Source organism: Chinchilla lanigera, unplaced genomic scaffold (genome assembly GCF_000276665.1).
Source record: "Chinchilla lanigera isolate Chin_1 unplaced genomic scaffold, ChiLan1.0 scaffold00041, whole genome shotgun sequence".
Classification (NCBI taxonomy): domain Eukaryota; kingdom Metazoa; phylum Chordata; class Mammalia; order Rodentia; family Chinchillidae; genus Chinchilla; species Chinchilla lanigera.
The window spans coordinates 8,556,952-8,568,882 of NW_004955442.1; the positions used below are offsets into that span (position 1 = coordinate 8,556,952).

At 40.9% G+C, this 11,931-nt stretch overlaps 1 protein-coding gene and 1 long non-coding RNA gene across 2 annotated transcripts in view; one reads left to right on the plus strand and one right to left on the minus strand.

Annotated features, from left to right (window-relative positions):
* Grin2a (glutamate receptor, ionotropic, N-methyl D-aspartate 2A) overlaps nt 1–8,236 on the plus strand; it is a 394,074-nt gene extending 385,838 nt beyond the window's left edge. Inside the window, exon 14 of the mRNA XM_005391203.2 lies at nt 3,309–8,236. Within this exon, the coding sequence (XP_005391260.1) occupies nt 3,309–5,108 (1,800 nt within the window). The 3' untranslated portion in view covers nt 5,109–8,236. The remainder of the gene's footprint in view (nt 1–3,308) is intronic.
* LOC106149276 overlaps nt 1–8,313 on the minus strand; it is a 44,693-nt gene extending 36,380 nt beyond the window's left edge. Inside the window, exon 1 of the long non-coding RNA XR_001235351.1 lies at nt 8,231–8,313. This is a non-coding gene — a long non-coding RNA (uncharacterized LOC106149276). The remainder of the gene's footprint in view (nt 1–8,230) is intronic.
* Between the last annotated feature and the right edge of the window lie 3,618 nt (nt 8,314–11,931).

Sequence of the window (11,931 nt, forward strand, 5' to 3'; positions counted from 1 at the left end):
TATGATTCCTACGGTACAGATGTAGAACTGAGACTGACGTAGGTTTAACAGCTTAACCAAAGCCACGGGGCTAATGCATGATAAAGCTGAAACTCCAGTGTGGTGACCTCCAGGCCTCTGATTCTTCCTATTATTCAGTAACATGCACTTCCTTATTCAACTGTCCATGGATCCATTCAGTTGGAGGAGGCTGTCATCCAAACCTGGGGCATAGACTGGGTCCATTAGGTTGCCTCCTGTCTGTGGTCCAGGAAGACCAGAACCTGGAAACTTCCTCAGCTATGCCATAGTCATTCCACGAACAAAAGAACCAAGGGAAAGCAGACTGCAGACAACCTCCCATCTAACTGCAACACGGGAGAGCCCTGACCTCCAAACACAAAGACAGCCAGCTCATCCTGCCAGGAAGATGTATATTTCTCTGAGGGTGAAAAGAGCAGAGGGAAGTTCTTAGAATATCCAGAGTGAAAGATGGGAATTTGTTAGAACAAAATTTCAAGCTAAGGAAAAACTTCAAAATTACTCTTTTCATAATGCTAACAATAAAAAGAGATATAGTCCTCAGCTGTTTCTGAAATACAGGAAACATAGCAGTTTCATCCATACCGGCATAATCCCTCTAGGTTAGAGTATAAGCTTATTATATTGCTAAGTTGGAGGAGGAAGGCTTGGGTCACAGACCAAATTGAGCAGCACTGTGCTTTGTGAAATACATGGCACATCTGTATGATTTTCACATCCACAGTTTGGAAGCTCCAGCCAGTCAGGAAACCACAGGGAGGGGCTGTGAGCATGAACAGCCAGCCACGCGGATACAGAGAAGGAGAATAATGACCAGGCTTCAGGGAGGAAGCAAAGGGTACAATGCTAGTGCTTGAAGCCTCGTCGAGCCTTCTCCGGGAAGCCTGGTTGAGAAGATCAGAGAAAGAAATGCTCAAACTCACAGTTGTCAGCTTTCCTGATTACCAATCCAAGAAGGCTGGAGTGGACACTGTCTTTCTAAACTAGAAAGAAAATGCAGCTGTGCAAAACCATTGAGGCTGCCACAATTTCACAAACATCCCTGTGAGTTAAGTTTGTCCCCACCACAGGGACCAGTGGAGCCACCATTATCAGAGTCTACAATGAATCATACGTATGGTATGATCCCATAGTTTATAACAAAATCAGCAGGAGCTGCTGAATCTGCCTCACTCATCCCTTCTTGGTTGGCCCCTGACAGATTCTGGAAGATCAGATAGAATCCTGAAACCTTGACCTGACTTTTACCTTCAGATAGGTTGCCAAAATCTGGATTAGGGTTAGGGAGAAGCAAGATGTCCTCAGGTTAAAATGTTATCAGTGTTTTGCACCTATTATTACTATGTGAATCAAGAATGCTTTCCTTCATAACAGTTAAACACTTAAACTTTTAAGTGAAAGCCAAGTTTAAGAAAGGAAGGAGCAGAAAATGAGGAGACTTGGGAATGGGGGTGATCACATTTCAGTTGCCCAGGAATTCACAAATCCTCCAGCTTCCTGTATATTCACAACTAGTAACAGGATGTCTTGAGACTTCTTCACTTTTACTAGTAATGAAAACCAATTCTAACTGCATCGAACAAGGTCATACACAAAGCCTGCAAAAAATACATTAAATGTATTAAGAAGCCCAAGAGGATTGGTCCAGAGTCCCAAATCATGTCCCTCTTTCCCTTGGGTATTACACTGTGATAGATTCACTTTCAGGCTAACATCTCCACATGACAATAAGACTAGACCCGTTTTTAATATTGAGATATTTGGTCCATTTTGACTTTAGTTTAGTGCATGGTGATAGACATGGGTCTAGTTTTAGTCTCTGACATATGTAGAGCTGGTTTTTTCAGCACTATTTATTAAAGAAGCTATCTTTCTTTCAGTGAACATGTGTATCCCCCTTTGTCAAAGATAAGATGGCTAAGTGTGCTTGTAGTTGTGTCTGCATTTTCTGATCTCTTCCATTGATCTTCAGGTCTGTTTTTTTGCTACCATGCTAATTTTATCATAGTAGCTTTGTATTATAATTTCAAGTCAGGGATTGTAATGTCTTTTGCCTTGCTTTTATTGCTCAGGATTACTTTTGCTATTCTGGGTCTCTCCTGGTTCCTGAAAGAATAAATACAATCTGAATGGTACAATATATATTGTGAAAGGGAAAGAAACTGCTCAAAAGGAAAGAACAACTGGGATGATGGAAAGGAGGAAAGAAAGAAAGGAAGGAAGAAAGGAAGAAAGAAAGAAAGAAAGAAAGAAAGAAAGAAAGAAAGAAAGAAAGAATGAAAGAAAGAAAGAATGAAAGGATGTAGATAGATAGATGATAGATATAGATATACACACACAAAAATATATATATATATATTTACACACACAAGATAGCTAAGATAATTGTACTACTAATTTCTAATTTCTGTTGGTTTACTGAAAGGCACAGTTAATGCTTAAAATTTTTGACCAATTTTCCATTCTTATATCTGGTAATCTGAACAACTACTTTAAAGACAACAATATGCAATATAACATCCATTGTTGAATTCCTATCATCTTATTTTTTTGAAATTCTGTATCATTTCTAATGTTTTATTATTATTTTTCACTCCTTTAAAAATAAAAAAGGCTACACCCTACAACACCCCCTTTTATTTGAGCATCTGTAGATGTGGATATGCCTCCATCAAAAGTTACATTACCCTCACATGGATTCCATGCCCTCCTTTAGATTATTCATTAATCCAGGGAGAAAAGAATTTTTGGTTGGCCCAAATTCCTTGATAAAGAGCTTTTGCATATAAGTAGAAATAAATTATGCAAAGATTTAATCAGAGGTGACCCCTGTTTTTGCTTAGTTTGCCTGTCAGTAGTTAACTCTCTGATAGGCAGTAGTTAACTCTCTGATAGGCAAACTCTTTATGATGATGCTGCGGACCATGAAGAAATCATGATTTGGTCAACTGGGTGCTGGAAGGGTTAAATATCCTTCTCTACCAGTTTGGAGGCACAGAGATATTTATAGTTGTGAGAGCATCAGTTGATAATTTTTCCTGAATGCCTTGTGTGACTCTTTGCAAAGTTGACTCTGCTCTAAACCAAAGAAGTAGAGTACACCTGGTCCTTTGTAGTTTGTTTCATCCATTAAAGAAAATGATCAGGACTCAGGGTGAATGCCAGTATTTTTTCTCCAAGGCTTCTGTATAGAAGCACATATCTCACCTTTGCAGGTAAAATGTAGGTAAAAGTGGTTCTAAGCCAATGGCTGCTGCTGATTGCTCTTTTGTGTTGCTCCCTCACAGGGCATCTACAGCTGCATTCATGGAGTACACATTGAAGAAAAGAAGAAGTCTCCAGACTTCAACCTGACTGGGTCCCAGAGCAACATGCTAAAGCTCCTCCGGTCAGCCAAAAACATTTCCAACATGTCCAACATGAACTCCTCGAGAATGGAATCCCCCAAAAGAACGGCTGACTTTATCCAAAGAGGCTCCCTCATCATGGATATGGTTTCAGACAAGGGAAACTTGATATATGCAGACAACAGGTCTTTCCAGGGGAAGGACAGCATTTTTGGAGATAATATGAATGAACTTCAAACATTTGTGGCCAACAGGCACAAGGATAACCTCAATAACTATGTGTTCCAGGGACAGCATCCTCTTACACTCAATGAGTCCAACCCCAACACAGTGCAGGTGGCTGTGAGCACGGAATCCAAAGGGAACTCTAGACCCCGGCAGCTCTGGAAGAAATCCATGGAGTCTCTACGCCAAGATTCTCTGAGCCAGAATCCAGTCTCCCAGAGGGAGGAGGCAACAGTGGAGAACAGGACCCACTCCCTAAAGAGCACCAGGTACCTTCCAGAAGAAGTAGCCCATTCTGATATTTCAGAAACTTCAAGTCGGGCCACATGCCACAGGGAACCCGACAACAATAAGAACCATAAAACCAAGGACAACTTCAAAAGGTCAATGGCCTCCAAGTACCCCAAGGACTGCAGTGAGGTTGAACGTACCTACCTGAAAACCAAAGCCAGCTCTCCCAGGGACAAGATCTACACCATCGATGGTGAGAAGGAGCCTAGTTTCCACTTAGATCCTCCCCAGTTTGCTGAAAACATATCCCTACAAGAGAACGTGGGCTTCCCAGATCCCTACCAGGATCATAGTGAGAACTTCCGCAAAGGGGACTCCACACTGCCTATAAACAGGAACCCTCTGCACAATGAAGAAGGGCCTCCCAACAATGACCAGTACAAGCTGTATGCCAAGCACTTCACCTTGAAAGACAAGGGTTCCCCTCACAGTGAAGGTAGTGACCGTTACAGGCAGAACTCCACGCACTGCCGAAGCTGCCTTTCCAACCTGCCCACCTACTCTGGCCACTTCACCATGAGGTCCCCCTTCAAGTGTGATGCCTGCCTGCGGATGGGGAATCTCTACGACATTGATGAAGACCAGATGCTGCAGGAGACTGGGAACCCAGCCGGCCAGGAGGGCGTCTACCAGCAAGACTGGGCACAGAACAATGCACTTCAGTTGCAGAAGAACAAGCTGAGGATTAGCCGTCAGCATTCCTACGATAACATCCTTGACAAACCCAGGGAGATTGACCTCAGCAAGCCTTCCCGGAGCATAAGCCTCAAGGACAGGGAGAGGCTCTTGGAGGGCAATTTATATGGGAGCCTGTTTAGTGTCCCCGCAAGCAAACTCTCGGGGAACAAAAGCTCCCTTTTCCCCCAAGGTCTGGAGGACAGCAAGAGGAGCAAGTCTCTCTTGCCAGACCACACTTCTGATAACCCTTTCCTTCACTCCTACAGGGATGATCAACGCTTAGTTATTGGGAGATGCCCCTCCGACCCTTATAAACACTCCTTGCCATCACAGGCAGTGAATGACAGCTACCTTCGATCATCCTTGAGGTCAACAGCATCATACTGTTCTAGGGACAGTCGGGGCCACAGTGACGTGTATATTTCAGAGCATGTTATGCCTTATGCTGCAAATAAGAATAATATGTACTCTACCCCCAGGGTTTTAAATTCCTGCAGCAATAGACGTGTGTACAAGAAAATGCCTAGTATCGAATCTGATGTTTAAAATCTTCCATTAATGTTTTATCTATAGGGAAACATATGTAATAGCCAACGTTCTGGAGGGTAAATGTTGGATGTCCAATAGTGCCCTGCTAGGAGGAAGAGGATTTAGGGAGGTATTTTTTTTGTTGGCTCTTTTGCACATGGCTCCATGCCATAATCTTCCACTCAAGGAGTCTTACGACATTTGTGCTGAGTATGACAGATACCAGATAGGTGAGTCCTTAACCAAAAACAAATACATAAATAAGGGCAAATCTCCGGGACATGCCTACTAGGTATGTTGGCAATAATGATGCACTAGATGCTGATGGTGATGTTATGATTTCCTATATTCCAAATTCCATTAAGATCAGTCCACCATATAATTTCTTCATCAGAAATGCCTGATGGTTTCTCTAATACAGAATAAGCAATATGGTATGCATGTAAATCTGACACAGACAATAAAACAGTTAAGAATGCATCTGCACTGTAGTGAGATTGACATGTGCAAGAGATTAGGAAGTTTGGCTTGTAACCGTTCTCAGCTTTATTGTTATGCCTTCCATTCACAGCCCAGGCCCAACCCCGAGACATCAGGCTCCCCCAAAGAATAGCAAATCAGTGTGTTCGTGGTACCTGTGTTACCTTCATTCCAGTCCATTCCCAAAACACATCTGGAACAAAAAGCCAGACATACTCTCAGGCAGAGAGCTACAGGAATCTCTTTGGATGTTGATGTGTGTGTTTCTCTCACGTTTGGCTTTGATGGTCTCGCTCAGAGCTGCATAAACTGACACATTTCTGTCTTCGCTGTCTAAGTGTGGATCTTCTGTCTATGGCACAGTGGCCATTGTAGTTTATCCTGAAGACTCCTCTGTACGTAAGTTTGCATTTTCTCCCTTCTGGTGATGACTCAGGGTTGTATAGTATCTGTTACCTCGTCCTTCCCAGAGTACCCATAACTTGTTCAGCCCCTGAACAGCCATGATGGCATCTAATTAGCTGTGTATTGCTGTCCCCAGAGTTGTTAATGTGGTGACATGTGCCAACAGCCATATGTGTCCTGTGATCTGTAAGAAGTACCATGCCATCTGTCTGCCCAAGGCTTACACGGCTCTTTAGGTTTATCTTCCTTAATGTCATGAAACTCTCTTGGACACTCATTGTCACCCAACCTCCTCATATCAAAGGCCTTCAAACCATGAAACACTCATGCATCTACCCTGAGCACCCTCCAAACTATGAAGCTTAGCGAGACAAGTGATTTCTCTCTTCTGAAATATTCTTTCTATTGGAAGAAAACTATTTCACCAGCACCAACCAATGTATGAATAATTCTCAATGCATTTATCATTTCTGAACCACTTGCACCATCCTATTCTTATTTTACTCAAATCTGTGCATATATGGTATGAATGACAGTCATTATTTAAAATGGTTGGTGAAAGAGGGGGAAGATTTAGGAAAGCTAAGCTTCTTAGCATAGCACCTCCCTGTAACAAAGTGTCCAGGGGAAAAGGTAGTTGTTATGTTATGAAGCTTTTTCAGACCAGGATTTTCTAGTTTAAAAATTAAATACCATAAAACCAGCAAACAATACTAATTAAGCATTTTATATGGTTCTACTCCATTAATTGTTATAGTTTAAATACATTAGTATTCTTGAAATGATTAGGCTAACTACCCATCAAGTTTTGCAGAGAACCTCATTCTGTTTGGGGACATACAGTAGAAGCCCTAAGCTCATGTGAGCAAGCCTGGCCATTTACCAGTTTTTTCCCTGCATTTTGTTTTGAGTTCTTGGAGAAAGAGACAAAATGGCAGGCTGAAAAATTACCTTGTTTCTTTTCCTCTTGTGTATTCTGTTTTGTAAGTAGTATCTTCCTGTAAGTGGGTAAGTGCCGGAGATGATTCTCTTGGAGCTCAAGAATACATTGAATGCCTCTGTCTCTGGAAAAGTGCACCCAACCTACAATATTTCTATATTGACGAAAAGTGGCTGCAATAAGTTTGAGTGTCCATGGTGGAACAGCAAAGGGAAGCATAGGGAGGGAGCATGTCAATCATCCTTGAAAAGCAGAAGTGGCCGAGGTGATGCTGGCAACCAATGTACTTAAAAATTACATTATGTCTTTTATGCTGTCCCTTTGTGGTTCCAAGACCCAGCAGGGGGAAACTGCTGGATTTATGAATCTTGAACAGTCACCCCAATTTCTGATCTTAAATTTAAGTTTTTCTGATTGTATATTCTTTCAGCACTTTCTGCCTTTGCCTTCCCATTACATTCAGATCTGCATCTACCCTGCTAAGATCACCTCTCTGTCCTCACAAGACTAGCATGTCTTAACATGAAATAAATTAAAAAGTCTCCCCAGCATCCAGAGCAATGGTATGTGATTAGTCCAAAGAGGTTTTCTGTGTTCCTCTGGTGTCCTCAAAAATAAGAGGGCTACCAAATGTCACAAAATCTCTAGGGAGACAGCAATTACCCTTGGGTTGACTCCTTATATCAAAAAGCCTGCTAATACTTCCGCTATTAACTCCATAACTATCTGGATAAAGAATCAAATTGTGGTTTTCGGAAGAACTAAAAACAATGTAGCAGGCCGGGGATATAGCTCAGTGGCACAAGTATCTGCCCAGCAAGTGCAAGGTTCTGAGTTCAATTCCTGGTACCACAGCAACACAAAAAATGTAGTAGAAAAAATATACTTCTTTTAGCACTGTCTGCTAAAGCACTGATTCTTAAATGTGATGATTTCAAAAAAGAAAATCAGAGGGTCATTTTCCAAGTAAAAGATAATGATATGGAGTTATTCAAAGATAACCCAAATTAGTTAGTTTTTGGAAAAGGAATATCCAAAATATAACATTCATTGGTAAATGGTATCTACAGTAAAGAAAGGTAAAGAAATAATTATCAAGCTCTGAATTATGGTCCATTACAGAGGATTCCTGTGGTATACCCCTGCTCTGAGACCATAGATTTGATACCAAGAGGCAAGAATCTCTGAACCCAAATGCCTGAGTTTTACTTGGCTTAAGTCAGGATTGCATCTATAATGCTATTTCACTAATAAATGGTTTCCCCACTTGGGAAAGATCCACCATCCCAAAAGTGCAGTCCTTAGATAGGCATACCTGGATGTAGCAGCCAAGTTTCTCCCAATGGGTAATGGCGCATACATGCAATCTGTTAAAATACTCTGTGAATTGGAGGCTTCCAGAACTCTACTCTGAGGAATCTTAGTGCTCTGGAAAATAGTTTGCACCATCCTTACATCTTCTGGTTCTTAGGGCACATCTGGGTTCACTGTGCCAAGTAGGCAAGTCCCCAGTGGGTCTATCTTCCTGCCAGAAAGGCTTCTGTGAGAATTGAGGGGTTATAATCTGAGTATTCGTGACTGCTTGTCCTCTGACAATTTTTTTTCCATTCTTTCAGGTAGCACCATGACTGTCTTGTGGCTTATACTCAGTTTTCCCTTCCTAGTTTTACAGGGTGCCTAAGAGAACATAATACTTAGCTTTTCCGATGAAAGCATTAAAATTCACCCATTGCAGCAAAATCTGTCAAATAAATTCACAGCTATTTTCTAGGGAAAAAAAGAAAACTACACCTTGTTTACAAATGAAATTGTTTCATTTAAATGGGACTTAAGCCAAGGCAGTTAATTAGTCAGAAGATCCACGGTAGTCACACAGTCACACATTGTTTATTCTATTTGATATGTCTACCACTGATGTGTATTTAATATTCTGCATCCTTCTCAGGAAATGACAAATGCCCTGAATTCTTTGCAAATAGAATTGCTAATGAGAGAGAAAAAGAAAGTTGGTGTTAATTAAATGGTGATTAAAAATTTATCTCCTTTAAACCTAAAAAGTGCAGCTTTAATAATCGGTTGTCATATAAATAAATACCTTGCACTGAAATCCCTTGCGGTTTAAGACCTAGATAAATACTAATTTGAGGAACCTAAATATCTTTCAGAGGAGGCAAATACACTCGTTAGCATTATGCACATTCCTGTACTGTTTCTTTGTGCATAGCTGTTGTGCAGGAATCCTTGGGAGCGGGGCGTGAGTTGTTTCCCAAAGGGAGCTTGTTTGCATTAACTATCACTATAGTAGACATAATTGGACTTCAAGAAAAAAAATTTGAGTAGGTGGAAGCCAAATGCATTAGTTGATATTTAATATGTTAAGAGTTCTATGTAAATGTGATTTTCCTTCCAAAAGCAATGTTTATTTTCACGTGAGTCCAAATTAGGCTTCTCTGATACCCCATCTTCTTTTGGCAAACAGGGTTGAAAGTGCTTACTGAGAGATTATGTGGGGCCTGTACTTGAAAAGTATGCAGGATGCAGCTTCCCTTTCCCATTCCATTCCTTTATATTGTACTGTGTTCATAACTAATTGTTTCAGATGAGGTCAGCCTGCCACCTGATACAGATCAAAGATGATCAAATGCACTTATCCTGTGAATACAAATGCTTGTGTACACATGTATATAATATACATGCCTGGTTTCTACAATTCACACGTAAGTGTATTATCCAAATAAAGTTGTACATATTGTAAAGTTTATATTTAAAAATTAAGTGGTAATGATCGTATTGACACATGGAAAACCCATTCTAATTATTTCGACTGTTTCTGTAGAAAGGACACTGTATATTTTTAATCTCAGTTCCAGGGGAGTTTAGCAGAGCCCAGGTAGGATTTGGGTGTGGGTTTTCTTGGCCCTTTAAAAAACAAGAACCTGAGTGAAGGGTGTGGAATATACGCTGCTCACATTCACTTCTGCAGACAATGCTAATGAGGGCTTGTGTGTGATTTCTGTAAACCCATCAAAAGGCACAGATTTCCTATTTATTTGTCCTCTTTCCTACTCTTCTATACATTTTCTGTGCCCCAAACTGCTCTCAGGCTCATATCAGCTACAGGTGCCTACCCCAGAGCATCTCAGAAAAACAGAATTTGTAGAAGTATACCAAGATTTAGGGGAAATGGAAAGTCTATGGGAAAATGAAATCTGCAAAGTGGCAGTAATTTGTATAAGGTCATCAAGTCAGACAGCATCAGAGACGGGGCCGGCACCCAAGACTTCGTAGTCCAATTTCTTACCATGTTAGCTATTTCTGTTTCTTTCAGCAGGACATTTCTGAATGGTTGCAGGATAAAAGTCAGAGAGATCCACTGACCTGGCTTTCTTTGCCTCTTTGCCTTGTGCCTACCCAGAGATGTTTCTTTGAATTTGGTTTGCCTTAAAGGTCCTTCATAATTTCTTCTTGTCTCAGAGTCCCAGAGAAGAAAAAAATTCTTTTCATTGACTCTTCTCCTGGGAAAGAACAAGATATGTAAATTAAAATCTCAAACTAAACATGAGATCTGGCAACAGTCACTGAAATAATAGTTGTATTTTCCCAGGCAGCAAGTTATTTTTATTTTTATTTTTTGTCTCTTTGAGACAGGGTCTTACTACACAGTTCAGGCTGGCCTTGAGCTCACTTTGTAGCCCAGGCTAGTCTCGAACTCACAATGATCCTCCTGCCTCAGCCTCCCGAGTGCTGGGAATTGCAGGCATGTGCCACCATGCCCTACCCAAGGCAGCAAGTCAGAACCAAGTGTCCTGATCAGGTAATTGCACTTATTTGAGTGCCCATTCTCTTTTGAAACCCAGTTTGGGGTTAGGAGATTATAAAGTGAATAGAAAATATAGTGTCTCTTACTGTAAGGAGCTTATGCCTTAGAAATTTAGCTCCCTAATAAAAAGATAACTAAGGACCATAAAAGGCAAATAGACTAAATGGTGAAAATTAGAAATGACCAATAAAATTGTTCCCAGAACATGAATATTAATCTGATTCCATGATCAATTTAGGAAAAAAAAAAAAAAAAAAAAACCAGGCCTTTTTGTAACTCCCTAGACCATTTTGTAATGCTGAAGAATATAGTTGAGGCTCCTAAAGATGGCCTTGATTGATTTGAACCTTCAGAAAAATGCTTGGGGAGTGCATGAGCAGCCAAACAGTTGGACAAATTCACCCTTCTGAAATTTTGCATAGACAGGCTTGGGTCTGCTTTCAACCACATCTCTAAATTTTGCCAAACCCTAGTTCCTGTTGGCTGTGCTTTATGGCGTGTGCTTCAAAAAAAGTTCCAAAAAAATTTCTCAGAGGGTTAGAAAATAGACCGGGATGCATAAAGACAAAATATTTCCGGAAATCCTTTTTGCTTTGTTGTGTTTTTGACTTGTGAAGGGCACTTTCAATAGTCCAGGTACGGATGTTTGGGGGTGGGGGTGGGGAAATAGGGAGAACTCTTTATCGAGTCCCAAGTGCCTACTGTTGCGGTTGGTAAAAGCAAGCATCAGGTTCCCAGGAGAGAAAATGGGACAAGGAGATGACTGAAGGGGCCCAGGTGTATTTCAGGAGCAATGGCGGAGTAGAGAGGGTGGAAAGGAAGCTTTTGTCACTCTGTCCATCCCATTCTGGGTTGTACTGGAATATTAGATTCTCTGCTCATCACAAGCATATTCTGTACATCAGCACCTGAGTCTGAAAATTTAAAAAATGTGTCTACATTGAGTACAGACTAGCCTAGAATACAATCCTCAAAATAACAAGATATAAATATGATTGCTCCCATTTTACAGATAAGGAAACTGAGGTTTAAGTACTCAGCCTCATCAGAAACAAGAGCTAGCTATTACATTTCTAACCTTAAGGATATTCTTGAAGTGCCTGATCTCCTCCAGAGAGGTCAAAAGAGAGGTCAGGAGAGAAAGATTGAGAGAGAGAGAGAGAGAGAGAGAGAGAGAGAGAGAGAGAGAGAGAGAG